The 25,100-nt window shown below is 40.5% G+C and overlaps 1 protein-coding gene across 2 annotated transcripts in view; it reads right to left on the reverse strand.

The window, feature by feature from the left end:
- letmd1 (LETM1 domain containing 1) overlaps window positions 1-23,323 on the reverse strand; it is a 78,207-nt gene extending 54,884 nt beyond the window's left edge. Inside the window, exons 1-2 of one of the 2 annotated variants that reach the window (XM_076276369.1) lie at window positions 22,921-23,323; window positions 4,646-4,788 (exon numbers count right to left, since the gene is read on the reverse strand). In XM_076276369.1, the coding sequence (XP_076132484.1) occupies window positions 4,646-4,788; window positions 22,921-23,051 (274 nt within the window). In that variant the 5' untranslated portion in view covers window positions 23,052-23,323. The remainder of the gene's footprint in view (window positions 1-4,645; window positions 4,789-22,920) is intronic. The other variant, XM_076276370.1, reaches the window with a different exon arrangement.
- Between the last annotated feature and the right edge of the window lie 1,777 nt (window positions 23,324-25,100).

Consider the following 25,100-nt stretch of genomic DNA (forward strand, 5'->3'; position numbering starts at 1 on the left):
AGTGTAACCCACCACACAGCAGTGCAACGTGCATGTTCACATTTTTAGTAACCAGGGCCGGAGTGGGGCCACTTTTCAGCCCGGGAGTTTCAGGCCCAAGACAGGCCCACGTTTTCCATAGTGGTGGAAATTGGATAAATGAAGCAACATTTCAGCTCTTACTATCCTGTAGTTTTTATTAGTACCATGGTTCAACAAATGTGTAAAGGTTATATAATAATTCACTTCAACTGAGAAGTTAACAACAAATATTCCACTATTCCACAAGTTAAAGGAACCATATGTAAGATTTTGGCCAAAACTGGTACTGCAATCACTTTCAAATGACTGTAGAGCGGTGTATCCCCTCCTCCTCCCTCCTGACTCGAGGTTGCCAACCCGGATGCCAAAACACTACTGACTTTGTGATTAGTAGATAGGTAGAGGGTGGCGCATCAGGCCAAAACACAACATGACATGACAAAACACAACATCAACATCAGTTGAGGGCTGCAACTTCACTTTTTAAATGGCAATATCCTGGCCGGACTACAGTTGTCAGTGATATAAGTATTTTAAATTAACATGATTTCTTAATGTCTAGTGACATATCAGGGCCATTTTATGATTAATTGAAATACATTTCTTACATATGGTTCCTTTAACAAAAACAGACAGAAAGAAAGAAAGCCTTTGAAATGTAGCCTATCCCACGCTTCCACAAAGAGGCATATTGAACTAATGTTTAGGCTACATGTTTTTGCATGGGTAGGCTATATTGTTGTTTGGTGATTTAGCCTACTTCTTTAATACACCCTCTTCTAAGCAAACAAGGCATATAGGTTCATCATGTAGCATAACTATTTTGCTCTTTCACTAATTTCGGGCTCATCATTTTCAGTGGTCGACTGGTTGATCTGCTGCTCAGAGGCTACAATTTTTACCGCATAGGCCTACACAGATCAAACTTCAGTTTTGTTATTAATATTTGCATACTGCAAAGTCTATGAATCGGATACAAAAGGCTAATATTTTAAGAAATGTAATATGTTGCTTGCAAATAGCTTGACAACGCTACAAACGTCCAATATTAGGCCAATAACTGCTAATAATCATTGCCTATAGGCTATCTCTCTTTACCAGTTGCCACTTTTGTCTGTAGGCCTAATCTAGAAGCTTGGCACATTTAGCAGCATCTACCTGGCCGTTTCAGTCCCTCCTGGCCTCTTTCTACCATCCATCCTTCCTGACGCTTATGGCTACTGTAGGGCCGGCCCGGCTATCCGTATCTGAGAAAAGTTTTTGGAAAAGACGGGCTATATGGACCCAACCAACTCTTTTTGGGAGGGGAAAACTCCCTCACATGGTAGGCTACAACCCATGCAGAGGCAACGGTGCCATGCAATGAATGCGGAATGTGTAGCCTACTTTTTGAGAAGTTAGACTAACATGACAAATGTCAATATTTTTTTCCTCGACCGGCCCAAAAGTGAAGCGGCCCACCGGGAATTCTCCCGATTCTCCCGATTACCCACCCCGGGCCTGTTAGTAACAAATGCCAAACTTCCTTGCTTGCCTTACACATCTAAGTTTTCCGACTATTTTTCTTACCTTCTTTTTTCCGCTGTGGCTGTTACTGAGCTTGTAGAAGTTTTAGCTCTTACGTTCTGAACATCTCGCACTGCCATTGCCCGATGTCAGTTCTGAGTCATATCACTCCATAATCTGTCTCCCTTTTAAATGCCTATTCCCTGAATGGTAGGCTACAATGACTATGTGTTTTATATATAATATCGAAACAAAATAACCCAGTCAGTCTCATCTACGAGATGTTTAGGCCTCTTCCAATACTGGCAGCTGCGCTCATAGGTTGCAGATTTGCTTAGTGGCCTACCAATGCTCTGCAACGAGACGCGACATGGGAGATGAATCATCGGTCAACTTGCACTGTAGCCTATATTCTACTTTCTTATTGCACACTGGAGAGGAAAACAAGCCCGTAGTCTACGACAGGCTACTTAATTTAAACTTTGTTACCTTTAGTGTGTGTGTGTGTGTGTGTGTGTGTGTGTGTGTGTGTGCGTGCGTGAGGGGTTGCTCAGTGAAACATCGGAATACACCAATTCCGCAACACCGTCTCTGATAGATAAACAAAGCAGCATGCATGGAAGCAACTAGGCCAAACTGCCTGATGAAAATTTGACTATTTCAAATGTGCTCGTTTTTTTCGGATGTAGGTAACACAATTTAACAGTGTATAGGCTATATTTTTTTCATTTGATTGGTTCAACCGCCACCCGCCCGAATTTAATTAAAATATTATATTTCTTCACGTCATCCGCCCGATCCGCGGTTTAACCGCGAACCGCGTATCTCTAATCAGCGGACAACCTGTAGAGAGAGTCACAAGTTTTAAATACCTTGGTGTCCACATTACTGAAGACTTAACATGGACTGTTAACACTCAATATGTTCTGAAGAAGTCCAGACAACGACTCTACTTCCTTCGTCAGCTAAGGAAATTCAAAGTTTCTACATCCATCATGAAGGCCTTCTACACTTCAGCGGTTGAGAGTGTTCTAACTGGTAGCATCATCACCTGGTATGGGAACTCCACAGTTAGAGATTGTAGTACTCTGCAGAGAGTAGTGCGCTCAGCTGAACGTACTATAAGAACTCAACTCCCTGCTCTACAAGAGATCTATTCCAGAAGAGTACTCCTAAGAGCCCAAAAGATTCTGAAGGACTCTTCTCATCCTAACAATGGATTATTCCTACCGCTGAAATCAAGAAGACACCTTTGTAGTCACAAAGCCAGAACTGAGAGACTCAGGAGAAGTTTTTATCCCCAGGCCATCCCAACTCTGAACTCACACTATACTGACTTTGCACTCATTCACTCCACCCGCCCCCCCCCCCCACACCTACAAGACTTTTAGCACTTTTACATCCCTCTCCCTATGCTACAGACCTTTTATTATTTTCTTATTTCATCACACATCAAAACACACACACACACACACACACACACACACACACACACACACACACACACACATATCTCTGACTTTCTCCAACTTTTGCACATCTCCATAGAACTTTTTATTTATTATTTTTGATTTCTCCTCCATCTACCCATGTCCTTGACTGCCTAGACTTTCTGCCCCCCCCCCACCCCCATCCCCAACACACACAAAAAAAACATACAGCACACTGCTTGCTACAGTAAGCCTCCTCTACATACTTGCTGCACACTGCCCCCCCCCCCTCCCTACATACACAGCACATTGTCTACAGGACCTTCTCCAACACACATCCTACATACTTACAGCACACTGCCCCCACCTACCCACATACACACACCGTCACTGCTCCACTCCCCTCCCGCCCACACACACAGCACATTATTTCATCAGGAAGCTTCTCCAACACACATCCCCAACATACTTACAACACACTGCCCCCCCCCCCCCCCCCCCCATTACACAGCACATTGTCTCATGAGGAAGCTTCTCCAACACACACTGCACACTGCCCTCTCCCCACATACACAGCACACTATCCCATCTCCCCTGTCAGCCCCCAACACACACACCAAGACCCCTGGCAGTTGGGTTAGCCCCTTGAGCCGTGGATCTGCCCAAGGTTTCTTCCTTGGTAAGGGAGTTTTTCCTTGCCCCTGTTGCTCTTGGGTGCTCCTTGTTGGTGCCCCCCCCAATCCCAATCCTCCCCCATCTTTCTTATGCATCCCTTGCCACTTAATCTACTAAACCCCTCTTCTACTGCCCCCCCCCCCCCCCATAAATGCACAAATAGGCTGACACCAGACATAATTTCACTGCATTTCTTACTTCCAGTTACTATATGCATGTGACAATAAACTTCCTTGTTTATAGCATGTTGCAGCGGGCCACTGACAACATTCCAAAATAATCTTACACTTGGTAGTGGTATTACAGATAAACCAAAGTATTGCAAACTTTGAAAGTGTACAGAGGCTATAACAAGGAGGGTTTCTGAAGGCAACACACTGCCTTACTTCTGTTCCAATATGTTCCTGTTGAACCCATTATCAACCACAAACAGACCCCAGGTTGTTTTAACTCCAGAACTTCTCTTTAACCTTAAAATATTTAAAGCAACACCAAAGAGTTTTTTGTAAAACTCTTCCCCCCCCCCCCCCCCCAAAAATGTTTCAGTGGTTCATCAACTTGTAACAGGGTGAACGGCACTTATGCATTTGCGACCCTCTATCGGCTATATCCGCAAGGCTATATATGCAAGTTTGCCAGATCGGGTAGCGGATCTGTAGTTCGATGGGAATGAGACATAAGAAACTACACATTTGACTTGCTTCTGATACATCATACAGTAGTTTCATAAAATCGTGCAACATACTCTACCTTGTCTGTGGACATTGTTATTTCCAAAGCCGATGCTGGATAAACAAATAGCGTGTGTACAACAGAGGAAAAGTGCTTTGGTGTTGCTTTAAGAATATTTTTGAGATAGCAAAAATATTTGGTCCTTTTGTACATACAGCATGTCACCTAAAAGTTTCTACGCTACCTCACTAGTTGTAGCTTAATTTATTCCACTCAAACCAACATTCAGACTTTTAAGTGTTTATTGGCAACAGAAAAATTGATGATGGTACACAACTTACCATTCAGAAATGTACTGTACAGAATATAAAACCGTGGGAAACGTTGTTGTAGTAAATGCTCATATTTTTCATTGGCCCATTGTAGTCTTCGGCCTAGGCCATCTCTGGCTTTCGATGTTGAAAAATTATGACACAGTCCCAATCTGAGATAAGGAAAAACATATTGAGGTCAACTGGCTGGTAATTCATACACATAAAATAATAATTTGAGTAAGTTTAGAAGTGTCATGACGCTACTTAAAAATGTTGTATATGTAACTCTTTGCTTATTATAGCAGATATGCAATGTTCTTATTTAGTCAAAGGGCTCAATAGCACATTTTGTTATATGGAGGCTGACATATTGTTCTGCTGGACATTTTTAAACAACCTATTCAGAGAATAAGGATCACACAGGTATCATGTCATTTGATTATGTTTGCAGGCATCAATAAAACACAAGGTAAGATATTCTGCACCATTTGACACACACTTTTACTTAACTATTGACGCAAAGTGGTGCTGTTGCTGGCATTGTGTATTTTGGTTAAATAAAATGTTTCACACCAAAGACTTTAGCCTACTACACGCCCACAAGCAGCGATGAGGAGAGGGCTAGGTGTCTGCAAGCAACTGTGCTGCAGTAACCATACAGTCACATCTACAAAAGACAGCAACAACTCCACAAACTTGCCGCTGAGTGGGTTGTAAACTAGGCTGTGTTATTTTGGCCCTTGTTGCTGGCAAACGGCCACTCCCATTGAAAATGACTGGTAGCCTGCCGCTTTGTCTCTGTCTCTTGTATCTAATGTGACTAACGTGAATGTAATGGACATGTACCGTTACTCTGTGAGAGATCTGCCGCGCTGCTCCATCCATTGAGTTCCTGCCTAGCTATAACGCAGGAATGATGCCAAAAACTTCCCTTCCTACCAACTGGTGGATCCATCACACGTCATGTTGAATGCCTATACTGACCAACCTACCAGCATTTCACAGCTTTGTCATGCAATGACAAATGTGTAGCCTACCTCTCCGGAGGTTATGATTTTGTTGCATTTTGTCTGCCTTTTAGTCTTTAAACATAATTTTCTACTAACTTAGATATTAGTTTCACATTATGTTGCAAACAACCGCCTAACATGACCAACATAGGGTTACAAATTGCAGTGAACTACTGTAGTGTCGATGTAGTGTTGCAAGTTGTTGTGAATCATAGGAACTTTTAGGGACTTCAATTGTACTACAGTATAGAATACTGTATAGCCAAATTGAAAAAAAAATTGAATTTATAATAAGCCTAACATTTGCCAGTTCGACTGGCGATCCACAGCTGGATAAACAGGTCCCCCGATCAGTCTGCATTGCCAGACAACTTTGTTTCATGTGTAGGAACCAGTGTTGCGCGGTCTGCCCGAAATTAAGCGGTCGCCCGCGGATGACCGCGGTCACCCGCGGTTATGAGTCATAAACAAAATATTTTAATGATATTCGGGTCATTTGCGGGCGGGTCAGTTAAAATTAATTAAATATATATTTTCTACAAATAGGCCTACTTAAAATATCACGAGAAAGCTAGCATCAATACAGTAAAGCATCAATACAGTAAAGTCAACAGTAAAGAAACAAGACGCGAGTTAAAATAATAAAGACACCCCTTCAGGAAAAGCGATATAGGCTATGGTTATGGTCTAGGCCTACTTCTTGCGAAGCCATTTAAAAGTATGACAGCCAAAACGGGCAGCCTGCAGGAATAAATGTTATGGCACAGACTACACAGCCATATCTACCGGTATGTATAGGTTCGCGCATGCATAAAAGTTACCTTAGTTCGTTGTGTTTGTGACTTTAAACAGTGGATGTGCTTTAGTAAAGCTTTGTGTTTCATTCAGCATTATAAACCAGTTCTTACGCTAACGTTTTGACCAGCAATGTATCTCTCTTGCCTACCTCGCCTCACCATTTCTGTTTTCGAAAGAAAGATGTATGTCCATGGCCTTCAAATCTTATCCTAGTGTTCTTATCCTTTGTGTGTTGCGTGCGTGCTTGCGCTCTTATTCTCATTCTTTCTCCTGCGCAAACATTATGTCCTGCATGCTTACTGCGTGTAGTTCTACTGCATCAAGTTTCGTAAATAAATTAGTTTGTTTTTACAGAAATGGCCTACTGTCACACTGCATGCAGCCTATAACCAAAAGCACACATTTTGTAAATAAGCGGGTTGAATTCGCGGGTCGGGTATAATTTTGTCCTAATTAATATTCGCGGTCCGTGTTGCGGTCGGGTTGATTAAAATATCGGGCGACCGCGGGCCGCTTGTGACCAAACCCGCGCAACACTGGTAGGAACCCTGAGCAAGCTACTGACGAGGTTTGATGCTGTTTTGAACAATATTACTGGTTTAAAAAAATGCTATTTGGGAAGCGTTTCGGTCATGGCCCTAGCTAATCCACTGTTTGCAATTTTGAGCCTATAGCCTAGGCTTCATTAGTATTAGCATAATAGTTGTAAGCAACAATAGCATTAGCTTATCACTAATAACGACACAAATGGGCTAATGAATGTTTATTTAATGAAGTTTCAACATTGTACAGTGTTCCTACATGTAGGCTATTCATGTTCCAACACAAGCCTACATGTATTCATCATGTTCCAACATAATATGTACATGCTGCACCAATTCTGGGCACATGTTGGATATGTGGAAGTTCATGTAGGCACTGGCGCCTTAATGCAGGGGCTTACCTGGGCTTCAGCCCAGGGGCCTCGACCAATGAGGGGCCTCCTAATAATAATAATGATAATCAATAATAAAATGGCGTGTCTGTATTCGCGGCGTCATTAGCCTACTCTGGAGCTAGCCTAAATAATTGAGCACATCGTAGCCTACTGCTCTACAATTAGGCTACATCCATGCAGAGGCCCCCTTTGTCTTCTCCAATTCTAAAGTGTAACAACATGTAACAAAACGTAATAAATCCCAACGGGTGTAGAGGAGCTAGAGGAGAGGCTGAAACTGACTGACAAACTTATCATACAAACTCTGGAGATAACGTGGGTAGGATTGAAGCAACGATAAACGAGTGACGTGGATTCCTGTAACTGTCCATGAAAACAGAAGGTAAATATCGTAGCAAATAGCCTGGAAATGAAACGGCTTTAAAAACATGTACAGTGTTTCCTCTATGTTGATTTGGTAGTGGCGGCCCGCCACGGTTTAATTTTCTTCCCCCACGGTATCAGAAATGGGGCAGACGCACAATAGTCGCAGTTGCCTTTTAAATGATCCTGCCGACATTATGCACCCCCGTTGGCGGCCGCTAACGTTGCAATTTAACAACAAGCAGAACTATTCAGAGGTTTGGGGCTGTCCAGTTTAACTCCACATAGTGTGTTGATGTGCTTATTGTCCAAACGTCCAAAAGCTTTCTTCCGAGTCACTATTAAACAACACCTCCACCAAAAACGTCACCGCGGTGGGTCTGTTTTAATAAGACAACGTTCAACTTGTCAGTTCTGACAGCTCACGTCCTGATATCAAACATCTGGAAACATTAAAACGATAAGTGAGTCACTAATATAATACAAATGGGAAATAGTCTATAGATGTAGTAATAGATGTAATGATGTTAAAGTAAATAGTTGTGTTGTATGACACGGAAAAGTTTATTTTTTAATGATTTGGGCTACACAGACGCACAAAGGCCGCACGACCTAAACGTTTATTACCCTTGTTGCTAAATGTGAAAATAAATTAGCAAAAAGAAGTGCAACCATTTTTTTAAATTTCTAACGAATTAGGCTACAGAATGCTTAGCCTAGGCCAGGGATCGGCAAACTGCGGCCCGCCGAGCATTTTCATCCGGCCCGCCGAGCATTTCATTTGGTTATCAGGCTGCTCGCTATTTTTTTCCTGCGATAGAGACGACGTTGGTTAGCCTTACTGCAAACTGCTTTTCATTTTCCTTAGAGAACGTTTGCAATGTCAATGTCAAAACATCATGTTAAATAGAGATAACATCATGTTAAACTAAGTTAACTCTTAGTTATCTCCTTTGCAGCAGATCTAACGTGAACATTATGCGATCCATTTAATTGGGAACGCGTCTGCACTCACGAGAGGGAGAGAGAGCCGCAGGTTCCAGCTGGCTTGTCATTGTTGATAACTGATATCTCCTTCTTATAAGAAACTTTTAAAAGGAAATCATGAAGGCAACAGTAGTTCCCACTACTGACCATTTAAAAACTGTGGGAGGCCCTAGCCTTAGGTACAACACTAGCCACAGCGGTGCAGACAGAAGATCATTGAGAAATAAACGTGAATTAAAGCGACTGTCTTAAAGCGACAGTGCACAATTTATACATTTGTTAAACTGCATAAAATTAGCAGTATTTTTAAGCAATTCATATTTTAAAAGAAATACTTTTCATACTAAATTATAGGCTATAAAAACAATAGTTTTTTATGTATGTGTTGTTTGTTGTGCGGCAATTTTCAAAACCCAATGTGGCCCTTGAGCCAAAAAGTTTGCCCACCCCTGATCTAACAGCATGTATGCTACTCAGCATCAATGGACCACCTCTTTCTGAAATTCCCTATAACCGAGCCTTGGAGTTATTTTTCCAAAAGAAAAATTAAATGTGCACAGCAAGGCTTCTTTGAATTTTGGTTTCCCCACGAAGAATTTCTTGTAAAATTCATTTTGCAGATCTGTTGTAGATTCTCCAAAAATACAGTTCAATCACAACTGAAAATAATGCCTCATTGAATAGAGTGTGTGAATAGAGGTTAATAAATATAATTGTTTGTGTTGCAGCGAAGTGTCAGTTGTCAGTTCCGTGGTGCTGGGACGGGGGGGGGGGGGGGGGGGGGGGGTTTGGACGGGCCTGCCCCCACTGCTTAAAAAAATCCTAGAGGAAACACTGCATGTATTTCACGTGTCTCATTGGAGTGAACACAGAACATGGGCTGTGGCGCAAAGAAATGAATTAGTGATCTGCATCTCCGTTCACCAACAGCTAAGTTTGTGCAAACCCATTCGCACATAATAGCCTATGTTATGTTTTCTCCATTGTTAACGTGAGATATGTTAGAACTTAGCGTGTGGAAAAAGTACGTGCTGTTGAGACTGGAGCGAGTCATATTCAAAATAATGCAAAAAAAAAGCAATTATCCTCATTCATTGCAACCAAAGCATGCCTGCTTGCCGACGTTCAAACGAAAAATATATCAAAGCACCTTTTGCGTTTGAATGTAGCACGAAAAAATGTTTAAACAGCTGGACAAATGATTTAGCTAATTGATTATATAACCTGTAGGTTATACACAGCAATTGTTGAACATTTACCTGTACAAGGTAAATACACCTGTAGGTTATACACCAGCAATTGTTGAACATTTACCTGTACAAGTAGGCCTACATTGACAGTAGCCCAGCCTAACAGCATGTTGTAGGCCTACTGTAGAAATTTCACTTAAATTGCAACCGCAACATGCCTGCTTGCCAACGACAACGAAAAAGATAATAAAACAACAAGAGGGTTGAGTCTGAATGACACTGAGTTTTTGTAGTTAAGAAATATTTTCGTATAAAAAAATGGTCATTCTTCAATCTCCTTCACTGACGCCTATGGAAAAGGCTTAACGTCCCAAAACAACGATCAATGATCATCAAATTTCTCTCTCACATTGCTCCTCATAACCATCTATAAAAAAGTGTTTTTTCTTTTCTTTTTGAGCACATCCAAATCCCAGGACATAACGCACTGGACCTTATAATAGGCCCGAGATATAATTCCAAAGGGGGCAGATAGGGGCCACTGCACTTAAAACTTAAAAAGATGAAGCTTTCCGAACTTTGAAATTGCGATCAGTGACTGGCATCGGGTGAACGAAGCTTTTCGAAGTTGAACAGGCTATTAAAAACTATTTGCGCACCTCCATGTCACAGGAGAGACTGGGCTCTCCCTTCTATGAAAAAGACGTTAGGCTACCTGCAAACTGGCCTATGATTTCATTGCTGAGTTTGCGGCAAAGCAAGAAAATGTTTTTTTTCCTGAGTCAGGATATGGCGAGTCAGTGTCATTTATTTGTCCATGTTAGCCTTTAGATACAGACCAGTAGCCTACATCTTATCAATAGTTTGAATGTCGTGTGTGTTTCTGCTCATTGACAAATACCGTTCAGCACAATGATTCATGCCCAATTAATTCCCCCTGTTAAAGTGTTCGCCTTTGTTACACTATTTGGTTTCGTGATGTAGCCTATGATAAACACCATATGGCCAAATATGTGACTCAGCTAATGTTATAGGCTATACAATTGAATTTCCCCTCTTAAAGGCAAGCTGGTGTAGCTTATTAGACTAGGCTACTATTAAAATACACCGACGGTAGCCTTGGCTATGTGTAAAGTAAACTATCGCATGATTTCATGCACATAAGTGAAAAGGGCCTTGCATCTGTCAAGTTCGCACAGGGCCTCGCATCCCCTTGCGACGGCCCTGCAGCTCCTCCTAAGACAGCGAGGAAAAAGTTAAAATACGCGATAAACCCGGGTAAAGTTGACAGGTTTGTTTCGGTCCCGGTGATTATTTGTGAAATTGTGCAAACGACAGCCTTTTCAAGGCATTTCAAGGAAGGAGTCGTAGCATGCAAGCTCCCAAATTGACCCAGTAGCCTAAGGCATCAATAAATTGTTGGGACTGGGGAGGGTCATGCGTTTTTTCTCAATCACTTTGGAGGGTCATAGAAAAAATTCTTGCTGGTGAGGGAGGGTCACGTCTTTTTTGACTAACGCTCCCAAAACTCCTCCGGTAGCCCCTTAATTAAATAAATAACGAACAGTCCCTAATTGATTAATAGCCTAGGCCTACACCAGCAATTGTTGAACATTGACCTGTAGCCTACAGGACATTGACAGTAGCCCAGCCTAACAAGCAAATGTTGCAAAATACATCAAAAGACGCAATTAATCAGAAATAAATAATGTAATCTGCATCGCTTTATTTAACAAACTGCAAGCAACAAGAGTATTGAGTTCGCTGTAAGGCCAAACCCAAGAGCAAAGCCTATCTGTTAAGGCAGTCGATAGGCTATATAACGAGCTGTGTGCCTGGAAAGACGATAGATGACCGCTCTGGTCATCCCATACCCTCCCCCCACTTCCTGTAGCCTACCATTATGAAGGCCTGTAGCCTAAAACGACTCGTTGCCATTTTGTGACATTAAGCTTTTTCACGTTAAGCCCCCCTCCCCCATCCCCTTCTTTCACAAGCAGTGGGGGAGCGCGGGGCACAAATAGTAGGGGGGCCTATGTGTCTAATTTGGGGGCCTGTGGGATTCGCATGTTCATTTTTGGAGACTATTATATCTTTGTTCTAGGTGTTCTTAAGAGTAAGTAAAATGTCTCCATTTTTTTTGAAGGTTTTGAAGGACCCAAATCAAAGGTCAAATTCAGAAAAGGTCAAATATGGTGTTTTGTCCATAAACCTCACATTGCTGGTATTATAGCATAGGGTTTGGTGCCTACAAGGTGTGCAAAAGTGGGCCACATAAACAATACAACATTATAAAACATTTTTAGGCTGATGATCTCTTTAACAAGAAATTGTGCCTAAAATTCTCGAAATTGTCCGCTAAAAAAATAATACTTCAATATCAATACAATCAATTCATGCCTATTAGTGTTCTTGAGTGTAGGCCTAGCCTGCTCTGTCAGTTCTTGTCTACACCCATTCAGAGCACAAAGTGCAGAGATCTCTGTTAAATCAAGTTTAATAGACTTAATAGACTTTTACATAGTACCAGCTGAAGTCTGTAAGGCCTTCCGTAGCTTATGTAAGTGTGATGAAAAGAAAGGGTAAAGGATCAGATAGACAAACAGACAGGTGTGTGTGTGTGTGTAAGAGAGAGAAAGAGAAAGTGAGACACTACCAGCATGGATGTATTATGAACTTTCAGGCCCCTGGGCCCAGATGTATTAAGGGCCACCCACTAATTGTTGCGGGGGAAATTTTAAAAAATGTATTTGATGTGATTTCCTATATTCTGGTGCATTTTGGGGATGGCCAATACTTTAATTCAATCAGATTCATAGCCTATATGTTGATATGATGTGTTGATATTGAGGCAATGATTCCATGCAATGGCTTGGGCCCCCTGACTCCTTGTCTCCCCTGGGCTTGGGCCCGGTAGGCCCATGCAGTAATCCATCCCTGACTACCATTGACAGTTGGCTGATGATAGCTGGCAGTGATAGAATTTAGAATATAGAATAACCTGAAGCACATAGTGCTCTGTTCTTCATTGTTGGTGATATTAGTGACCTTCTATCCTTCTACATTTGAGCAAGCACATTTTCATAGTCCATGGTGGCACAGTCTAGTTAGGTTATATTCTGAGGTGTGTCTTTCTGTTAGTCAGGTGATGGCACACATATTCTAAAAGAAACAGATTTTGGGCTATGTATCCAGTGGCAGATATGTGTGTACTGGTGAATGAACCATCACTAGAGACATACGCCAAATTTCTTGTTTTTGTCCATGAGAGAGTATAGAGATGGGGATCACAGATCAGCCAACGATTACATTGTTACAGTGCAGTTATCTTACAAGAGAACAAAGCAGTTTGGCACAGGAACTGCTACAAATCCACCTGTAACAGTGAGCATCTGCAGCATGCTAAGATTCGCTACTAGAAATCATGTGAAGCAGGCAAGACTCAGTGTCTTCAGAAAAGACGTGGTAGACCATCTTCTGAACCTGCAGCAACACCTGCAACTGCATCAAGTCCATCTAGAGGGACTTTGTACACTTGTTCAGCAGCAGCTGCTGCCAGCATAGATAAGTGCTTCTTCTGTCAGAAGCAGACAAAAGAGCTTCTTCATGAGGTGTCCTCTTTCAATGCAGGCAAACAACCAAGAACTATAAGTAATATTTTGAAGTCAATGACTTTTAACAGGTAGCCAGTGTAAAGATGCTAGGATGGGGAAAATATGTTCATATTTTTTGTGTGTGTGAGCAGCTGCATTTTGAATAAACGGTTAGCTCTTTAGACAGGTATTATTACAACCAGCATAATAGCATTGCAATAGCATTGCAATAGTCTATCCTTGAGATGACAAAACATTAATTTCTTGGCATCTGGTAAGGAGAAGGACTTCCTTATCTTTGAAATGTTCCTTAAATGGTAAAATTAAGTTTTGGTGATCTGTTTTATGTGATTACTTAGTGCTAGGTCCTGGTCAATTATAACTCCCAGGTTTTTAACACTTGTGGATGAGGTCAGTGTAAGATCACTATATGTAGCCTGTGATGTGGATAGGATATCCCTCATCTTTTTGAACCTAAAACCATGACTTCTGTTTTATCGGAGTTCACAAGCAGGAAATTATTCGTCATCCATGTATTTATAGCTCTTATACATGTGTCAAGTTTGGCTAACGGGGTTAATTCATCAGGTTTTATGGAGAGTTATAGTTATGTATCATCTGCTAAACAACAGGGGCCCCAGTACTGAGCCTTGAGGCACTCCATATTTTACCATAATCTGGGTAGATGGTTTATTATGGACCTGTACAAATTGTTGACCGTTAGGAAGGTATGATCTAAACCAAGCGAGTGCTGAGTCTTTGATGCCTATCAAATTTTCAAGCCTAAGTAGTATGTCATGGTCTATGCTGTCAAAGGCAGCGCTGAGGTCCAGGAGGACCAGTATAGATACAAGGCTAGGTTTTTTGAGGGAGAGCTTAATAACAGATGTCTTAAACGACTGTGGTACATGTGTGGTCAAAATTAATCCAAGACAACTGGTGTGAGACTGCAGCTTTATTCACGACGCCGGGAGCATGTTACACACATGAAATGTCAAAGTAACAAGCCCACACATCTGTGGGTGAAGCCAATTCTTATACCTTACCCCACACCCATGGAAACTCACAAGTTGTCACCCTCCATTAATCACTTAGCCATCTGGTATTTTAACAGAGATAAGAAATGTTTACAAACCCCCATCCTGAGGGTTACCCACAGTGAAATGTTTACAACCCCCCATCCTAGTTGGAACATTCAATGAGAAAAGTAAAAATTATCCCACACATGTCCTGACAGAATTATTTATAATCTAGAGCAAAACATTATCCAGGAAGGGGAGACCAGTCTTAAGAAGGTGAGTACAAATAGGGTTTAGTAGACTAGTTGTAGATTTTGATGAGGACATTGTGGAGGTGAGATCTAATATGTTGTGTATATGTAAATTAATTAAATGTTGTTTGAGGTCTCATCTGTGATTCAGTGATTTTGCTATCTTTCAGCAATGGAGTATGTGTATTTGGTGAAACTGATTGGTTATTGATCTTATCTCTAATTGTTTGACATACAATCATAATACTGACATACAATCATACTGTTGAAAATAATAAAATAACTGTTTTGTGAACTTTATTCAACATAGCCAGTGATTTAGGCAATATTTATGGTATTAATTATAGTGAAATATACAATTTCACAAAAATAGGGTTAAAACAGGTTAAAAAAAATGGAGACATCATTTTTCTCCATGTTCAATGACCTCTAAAGACAGTCCAACCACTCTCCAAAAATTAACATTTCAATCCCACAGAAACCACATAGGCCCCCTGACTAAAAGTATGGCGTTTGTTTGGTCGATCGGTCAAATGGGTGGTCGGAAGGTTTTAGGCATGATTCCTGCGCCATACCTAGCTGCCATGCTAGCATTACTGTTGGACTGGGAGATTGCTGGGGAACTCTGGACTATGTTGAAACGCGAACTGAGAACTGCTTGTCTGATTGAGAGATTGTTTTGAGAGATTGTTTGAGTACGGTGGCTTAGAAGTCCAAAACAAATGTACATTTGCCTGTGCAAATTTACAAAGTAAAAAAAAAAAATGTCTTTATGGGTGCAAATTTACAATGTACAATCACAAAATTACATGTCAAACAAAATTACAATCTAAAACAAATGTACAACCCTGTGAACAGCAGAATCTGATGGAAGGGGTAGGTACAATATACAGGAAGTAGTTTACTTCTTGCATGTTTTACGCTTTTCCAAAGGGTGTTCCCTATTGATGACCTAAGATGATTCCTTTGGGTGCGGGGGCAAGTTTACCGGTACACTGGCAAGTACACCGCTCCGTCCAGTTTCTGTTTATTGTCAATTATTTGTTCATTTGTCTGTTTATGATGTCTGTGTGGAGCACTTTGGGTTGTGCTCTGTGCAGTGTGCACATAAAATGCACTCTATAAATAAACTTTACTACTTACTTAATTACAAGAGTTCCTCCTTGCGCCACTACAAACATTAAGGTAATTTATTAATGTACATTAAACATTAATGTATATTTATTCCCAAAGTGCAGTGCAATGCACTACGAAACAAAACCACTTAATTTCACCCCTTATGCCTTTTTACCTTAAAACTCTTCTATAATTAAGTAGTTTTTTTTTTAAGTATATTTTTTTGGCCTTTTTATGCCTTTAATGATAGTGACAGTGGAGAGTGACAGGAAGCGATTGGGAGAGAGAGCAGGGGTGAGATCCGGAAAGGACCACGGGGCGGGAATCGAACCCGGGTCGCCGACGTACAGTGCAGGTGCCCCAGCCAGTTGCGCCACAGCTGGGGCCAATTAAGTAGTTTTTAAGTAGAAATGTGCATAGATTAGGGTCGAATAGGGAGAAAAACCTACTGAAATTACCCCTTACTTTTTCGATTTCCCCTTAATCAAGGAATCCCTGAATTAACACATTAAATAAAATTAAGATATACTTAAAGTGTCCTTAACTATCCCTTAATCACAACAAATAAAGGGAATTTTAAGGTAAAATTAATTTTACAAATTAAGGTAAAGGGGTAATTTAAGGTAAATCTGAGTACATCACCCCAGATAGCAAGAGGCTGGTGGACCACTGGGGGCATAGTTGGCGGTCCGCTGGCATTTTGATAATCGGTTCTCTGGCGGCCACTCGCGGGTTGCAGACAAATGGCCCAATATTGCCACTATTGGTCTAAAATCTTTTTCATTTGTTCAGTTATACTCCATACATCCTTTTAACTCATTGAGTGCCAAAAACGTAATATTACGTTTTTCCTTCCCATGCGTTGAGTGGCAAAAACGTAATATTACGTTTTTAGCTTTTTTTTTTTAAATTACGAAACTAGACACTCTAATACACCTTATATGTGATTTTGGGAACTCTGTGATTAATGGAAATGAAATATATGACGATCGTGAAACTCATGAAAACGCACAATCTGGACATTTTATCATAACTTGGTTATAATTTGGGTCGAATCAGTGACGCATGCACGTCAGGTCAAAACCAGGCCATTTTCGTGGGTCTATCACTAGGTGGCAGTCTCGCCAGGTCTCGCTGATCACTTCCCGGAATGTTTACAGAAGTAAGTAACAGGCAACACTTCATATTTCATGAAAGACGTTATATCTCCATTTCTAGAAAAAAAACTGTGATTTTGATGAAAACTAGCCACTGTTTAGCTTGGGATTTCTCAGGAACAGAGGCGTGTAGAAGTGGTTTGCACCCACCGAGAGCTTAAAGTCTCACCTGTTAATCGAGCTATTCTACGTGTTCATAGCTATAACACAGAATATGCTGTGGCTGTACAAAAATCATCAACAATGGTCTAGATTGCTGGCACTCTAGGACAAAGCTCCCGAAAACAGCTTGGCATTCAATGAGTTAATAACATTTAATGTATTTTCTTAAAAATTCATGACAAGTTAAATTTAAAGAGATGCTGGTCCAACGGCGGACCACAGGTGGCATACCACCGTCCGCTATCTGCCAATCTGATTTTGCTATCTGGGACGTTACGAAGTGATGGCGCCATCTGGTGGCCATGCAATATTTGATGTCTACAATAGGCTACGGTAAGTGTGCACTCAAAAATATTGTTTCTCCACTGCTGAAACGAATTTCTGTTATTCTTGCGGTATCTTGTACAAAAATCTGGTTTATTATTAAAGTGAAATGGTTGCCATCAAACCTTGTTTGAACACATTTTCGATTGTGTTTTGGATGAATGAGGGTCAATGTTACCCTGGAAATCCAGAGAGCACAATGGAATTCCCTCTGCGAGACACTCTGGCAAAGAGCAATGATGCACGTTACTTTTACCCCAACATTCCGGGAAACCAGCTAAACTGATGAAGACAGCGCTGCAACGTTGGAAGACAGTACACATTGGTCGTAGTGTTATCCGATTGGGTCGAAGTCCGAAATAATTCAGAGTAAACATGGTCTAGTATTATTCAATTGCGTGCAGTGAGATTTTAAAATGCATGCTTGTTGCCGCCCCTCGAGTTGGGCCATTACATTGTTCTTTGCCAGACCCTTAATCTTTCTAGATTATCAGGGTCTGGATTTTCCAGGCTAGGTCAATGTGAGCCGGAGGATGGGTTTCCTTGCGCGTGCACGTGCTTTGCTCATAGCCTACCACAGCAGCAGGAGTTGTCAGACATTCACAAACAAGTTGTTTTAGACGCTTTTCAGATATTCATTAGTGAGTAGGCTACATTATAGAAACTCAGAGATGTAAATATATTTTTGCAAACAAGCATTAAATTGGATTCGATCCTGCAATAGCAAAACTGATATGACCCTCAGCTTCACCTATGAACCTCTTCCAACTGAGCTAACTCATTTCTACTCATTCAGCCATGCATTGATCATGCCACATCGGATATTCAGAAATTCTGACTTGACGTCACTATCATATTCTCCAAACACAGCGGCCTCCCTTGCAACAACACAAGAGGCGAATTTCACTCTCATTGCAAATAGGCAAGGTAATTACAGTGTATGAAAATGCACTGTTCTGTTATCTGAAGTCTTCTTCTTCCCACCAAATTTCTGCGTCTAATTCAGCTTCAACCGTTTAACGTAGAAACTTCGTTCAAACTTTGTAACATTCTTAAAAAGGACACTTGAGGAATGTATTTTTCACTTTTGTAAACGTTATACTTTTTGAGATATTAATAAAAAACAAGCTTATTTTTCCCCATAGACTTTGCATTGGCACTATGACATCACAATGGACTAATTAACTTGATTTGCACCTGTATCAACTTCCAGCTGCTCAACTAGGCCCCATCAAAAAGCCAGTTAAACTGGTTGCACCTGTATCAACTGCTTTCTGCTCAACTCTCTGTGTATCTCCATTCTACATATAAGGATAAGGATATAAGGCACATTCTATCCAACTTTCTATCCATTCATCCTCTTCAAACCATTCACTCATCCACCCATTAAACTATTCAACTATCAACATCAGTGTTGGGAGTAATGCGTTACAAAGTAACGCATTACAGTAATTCCACTACTTTTAGTGGTAACGAGCATGTAACGAAGTATTTTTGTAAATCCAGTAACGCAATTACAATTACTGAAATTTCAAAGAGTTCGTTACTTGCGTTACTCTGTTGATCTTGAATGAACGACTGCAGACAAGATGCACATTTGCTGCTTGTCTCCCGACCTTAGCTGTGTTTCCAGCGATTGTGTTTCATGTTTAGATTGCAGATGCATTCTTTACAGTTAATAGCCTCCTCACATTCCTCCTTATTTCGGATTTATGCTAAAACACACAAGAGTGCATTAGGCTACAATTTAAATGGGCATCTTAAAAGCCTTTTCCCTTTCGTTTCCATCTGGTGAGCTCCACTACAGTAAAAGCGCATTTGTTGTTTATCTCCGCTCTTTTCCGCCTATTTCGCAAAAGCCTCGTTATATCAATTTCTCATTCTTACAACATAGCCACGCCACAACACCAATAGGCTACAGTAGCCTATATATAGCCTTGACACAAGCAAGCACACGTTTAACTCGAGAGGAAAATGCAGATTTCACTTACCAGATAAAGAAACCTCCAAATAGCCTACCGTACGTAGCCTACTAAGCGACTTGAGTTATTTGCACAGTAGCCTATGTTTACATCGGAATTGATGTCCATGGTGTTATGGATTCATTTGTCTGCGACGGAACATGCAACTTCTCTCTGGAACACCTTATCAGCTGAAGAGTAACCTTCTGCATAGTGCACGACAATCCCAAACTCTCAGATGCATTAGAACTTATTTCGGTAGGTCAGCACTTGTGCAGCAGGCTTTTCCCAAACTGCTGGTGCTTAAAATGCTATATAATACAACTGTGTTCAAAGCAGGATGAGGATAACTTAAGGTTGTATGTGTGTGTGAGCAGACAATAACTGCTTTGAAAATAGGCCATTTAACATTGTTTCACATTACATCCCATTGAACTCATTCCATGTAGCCTACAGAAGGATTGCAATAATAATGATAATAATAACTTATTGCTATATTGCAGAATTCAGTGTCAGTGCACCACCATGCATACTACTACTACTACGCAAGCAGTAGGCAGTGTACTGTACATATCTATCAAACCACCTAGATGGTGAGGGTGGCGCAAAACAAGGTCAGGGAGGCCTTCATGCATTGTATGTTTTGGGGTCGGAAAAAGTTTGAGAACTCATGCACAAGGCTATTGTTTTGAAGGCCTGTTGAAACTACAATAAATAGGTCCAAAAATGTGGTTTATTGTGTGTGTGACTGTTCAGTACTGTTCATATTGACATTTTAAAAGCAGACTTAAAAGTAACTCAAAAGTTACTTTCTCTAGTAACTAATTACTTTTGATATACAGTAATTGGTAACGTAATTGAATTACTTTTGAAAGAAGTAACTAGTAACTGTAACTAATTACTAATTTTCAGTAACTTGCCCAACACTGATCAACATACAGTATATTAAACAATCTGCCTATCAATATCCATTCAACTTTCTGTCTATCAACATCCATCTACATTTAACTTTTAAACTATATACTCTGTCTCAGGCTTTAAGCATGCAATCTGGCTACAGACTACAGATCCTGTTCAACTATTTCCTCTGCCCACAACTGTTTCAAAATAAATGTCCTCACTACAATAATTCACTATTAAATAATTTAACTACTTAAACTACTCTACTACTAAACGATTTAACTGTTCAGCCATTTCAACTGTCAGTTGTTATCAACTATGACTCCTGCCAACCGTTTCCAAATAAAAGTTTGTTTAGCATTTTATGTTAATATACATATATGTTTATATTTTCATGCACTGGTAATTTTCTCGAAATTACATTTTCTAATCACTAAATAAACACTACAGATAGAAACACTCAACCGAGACATTTTCTGCTTGCTAAACCATAGTAGGCAGTTTTAATAACTTATTTATGCATTTCCTGTTTTTGTTTACCGAGCTGATCTCATGAACACTGTTTTCGGAGGTTGGGATTTTTAATGTTGTCCTCCGAGCGAACGACATGAAGGCGCTATATTTCCTAGTAGCCTATCAGTTAATAACGTAGGCAACACCCATGCAACATGTCCTGAGGTAGGCTATCTGAAACAAGTTGTTGCTCTTGCCTTGATCTAAAACAACTGGTCTTGCTGCAGCGGTCGTCAGTGCAGTATTACGCAGGCTTCTATACAGGGTGCGATTTGTGTAAAAACCAGAGGGGGGGATGATTTTGAATAAGTTTGTAACCGCCTAGTAATGTCATGGCTAATAAAATACTCTAGGCCTATATTATTTTTGCCACCTTTGTAACATTTTAGTTTTAGTTTACCGTGGTGTATGACTTTAAACAGCGAGTGTGCTTGGTATGATGATCAGCTCCTCTATTGCAGGGTAGGACTACGTTTTGACAAGCATACAAATTCACCTTGTTCTTGCCCCATCTGAAATGACTTCTCTACTTTTGCTGCCTCCATCCTTTCTGTATTTGTTGTGTAAAAAACGTTGTATATTATGGCACTGAAGTCTTAGTTAGTGAATTGACTAACAGTGTTAGTTGGTAACCAAATAGCCTACACATTGCGCTACACGCTGCGTAGGCTACGTGCATTCTCTCTCCTGCTGATTTGCGTTCAGTAGCCAAGTGCGTAATATTGCAAAAGTTGAAAAAATAAATGTGTTTATTGTAGCCTACAGAAAATAAATAGCCTATCATACTGTCAGTTAATTGCCTACAGTGCAGTGAAGAGTTTGGAGAGTAAAGTTATAGGGCAACTTGAAGTTTTATGAAAATAATTTACGAACCAGAACACAAAGACCATGAAGCTTCTATTTCTTGCAGCTGTTAAAACACCCGCTAGATAGTTTAAATACCCACCAACATACGTTTTTGCAGTACAGATTATTTCTAAAAGTTATTTGTCTACTACTGGCTGATTTATCAAACGAGTGCTTTCTCGTTCGTCCTCCGCAAACTACAGGTGTTTCGGTAGAGCCAGTGAATAAGCGATGCCAAGCAATTTCTGTAACACTTTTTGTGACATTCAGCAAATATCTCCTCATTCTACGTGCAGTTGTCCTCCATCTCAGTTGCATCAGTTTTCTAATTTTGAAGGTTCTAAAACATTATTACGCTTCACTGAATCCTTCTCGTTTTCTTTCATTTGTCCAGCTAACTTTTCCATTGAACCTAGCCATTTATGATGGATTACACACTCGACATTCTGAAATGTCCTGCACGATCAAGGCCAAATTAAGTTATCACGCAGCCACTGTGTCAGCAGCATCAGTGCTGACGGTGACGGTGCGTTTCTGATGTCAGATTATTAGGCTAGCCTACTAGACTGTTCTCACGTTGCAGCGCTTTACTTATATGAAGTAGCATTAATCAATATGAGGGGCAGAGGGGGATAAATGTTGTCCCCCCCGACGATAAAAATAATTTAGCAGAGGTAGGGATAGGAAAACCAGAGGGTGGGAAATCCTCACCACCCCCCCCTACAAATCGCACCCTGCTTCTATATATCTATATATCTTTGTTTCAATATGATCAGTCAGAATAAAATATGTCTTAGGTGAGCAATGGTAGCTCAGTGAGATTAGGTGTTTAGTAGATGTATTCACTGTAGGATCGAATCCAGTTTAGGCCTAGGCCTAATGATAGTTTGCACAAATATTTTACATAGGCTATGTTTCGTCCTACTGGCTATAGTGTAGCCTAGATATAAAATGAGACTTCAAATCCGTCTAAAACAACTTGTTTGTGATTGATTGAAAACTTCTGCTGTGGTGAGCAACGCGAGCACGCGCAAGGAAACCAGTAGCCTATACGTGGAAAACACAGAAGGCATGGCACACAACACCGGACTGCGCGACACCAGTCCGAAAAGTTTACACAAGGTCAAGTACGCAACAATATTTTACCAAGTTTTACGAAGTGTTAGCATACGCACCTTGTCCGCAGAGAGAACCGTGTCGAAGTTCGGGAAGTCATGCCACTGAATTGCGCTCCAGAGAACAAAACCTTTGGCAACCTTACGTCGCAAAACAGTCGAGGAAATGTTGAAACGTTAAACAACGCCATTTTAACCTGCAGTTCAACGTCCAAGGCATGTTCAGATGAGCATAAGCCTGCGCAGATTGATTTCCTCAATTTGCACAATCATAATCTAACAACAAAATGAGTTTAGTGTTGACATCACCTAAACCGGCTCTTTGAGGCAAGTCTAAAAACTAAGCATTTAGCCTACATGAAGCACATGATCAGCCTATGCCGATTGAAACGTATAACGATAGTTGTCAATGGCCAATAGTAGGCTACTGTAGGCTAAACGCACCTGGAACAAAGTGTCCAGTGCCGCTGCTACCACCACGCGCATCTCGCACTATGCGTAGGGCACCAAGGGACAGACCCGATCAGGGAGCACCACTAGTAGTAGAGTAGCTTTACTGCAAACTTATTTTCATTCATCTTAGAGAATGTTTACAATGTCAAAATGCACCAATCTTACATCAGGATGATACTTTTTGGGTCCCTTCTCACTCATTAATAAAGTATCTATCTAAGTATAAGTATAAATACTCTTTTGATCCCGTGAAGGAAATTTGGTCTTTGTGCAGTGGTTCTCAACCTTTTTTCACTGATGTACCCCTGTGAAATATTTTTTCAGCCAAGTACCCCCTAAGCAAAGCATTTTTAGTTGAGAAAAAAAAAGACTTAAAGCAACGCCAAAGAGTTTTTTGTACCTTAAAATAATGTTTCCAAAATCGTTTCAGTGGTTCATCAACTCGTAATTGAGTGAACAGCACTTTCTGCATTCGGTTCGCGGCCCTCTATCGGCTATAACCACACTATGTAAGTTTGCCGGATCGGGTAGCGGATCTGTAGTTCGATGGAATGAGACATGAGAAACTACAAATTTGACTTGCATCTGATGTCGCAATACATCCTACTTTCATAAAATCATGCAACATATTCTACATTGTCTGTGGACATTGTTATTTGCAAAGCTGGTGCTGGATAAACAAATAGTGCGTGCGACAGAGGAAAAGTTCTTTGGTGTTGCTTTAAAACAGAGCATGTGCCATCAGTGTCTAATATTAAACTTTAGAACTGATAAACACATACAAAATTCAAACATTTGGGAAAAACTATTTTGAACATTTTAAATTTTAATAATCCATGACTAAATTTATTGCAAATGATTCAAACTTCATTTCAGTTTTGACAGTGATTGACAGGCGATGGCGGGTGGCATGTGACAGGTTGGGTCGAACCATCCTGGTATGGGGGGGACTCTGGGTTTTTAGGATAATGAAATTGAATAGCCTACTAAAATATAAAACCTGTAGGCCACGGCTGTCCCCAAAGGCCATGGCTATCTATCTATCTATATATCTATCTATCTATCTATCTATCTGTCTATCTGGCAGGTTCCAGATGGCTTGTCATTGTTGATAATTGATTTCTCCTTTTTAATATGAGAAACTTTTCAAAGGAAATCATGAGGACAACAAAAACAACGCTAGAGGAGATTGCAGAGTAATCCGGTTCCCACTACTGACCATTTATAAAATGTAAGAGGGCACTTTGACAGGCTGCACACACTGTGATTTGGACTGTGATAGAATATGAAGAGTGGTCTTTGCATTTGTCTAATGAAATTGGTGAGTCTTGAAGTCTTCAAAAATTTGTTTCCCTTAAACTAACCATTTACATGAAGCATGATATGTCAATTGAAACATTCCACAGATAACTAGGTGGCTACCAGGTTCATAATTGCAAACAGATAATATCTAGCTAGCATCATCATTACATGCTTCTATTTCCAAATGAATGAAGGTTGTTTATAAATACCAACTTAATAGTATGCTTATCATTGTTAACCCTATTGTGCTATAAATGTGGCAGTTTGTGGACTAGCCATAGGCTATTTTTGAACGGAGTTGACAAAATCTTATGAATGTGTGGACAATGTTCTTAAAGTGACAGTGCACCATTTATAAACTAAATGTACCGCAGAACGGTACAAAATATGACCGCCGCCCAGTCCAGCACATTTTTTCCACAAAAATAAGTCACCTTTGTCAAATTGTGTTCATTTTCTACTTTGTTCCTTTTTTGTGTTTGTTA

The sequence above is a fragment of the Alosa pseudoharengus genome, unplaced genomic scaffold (genome assembly GCF_046254945.1).
Source record: "Alosa pseudoharengus isolate Yale_2024_CS ecotype anadromous, Long Island Sound unplaced genomic scaffold, YU_APseudo_1.1 YU_APseudo_1.1_scf_9, whole genome shotgun sequence".
Taxonomy (NCBI): Eukaryota; Metazoa; Chordata; class Actinopteri; order Clupeiformes; family Clupeidae; genus Alosa; species Alosa pseudoharengus.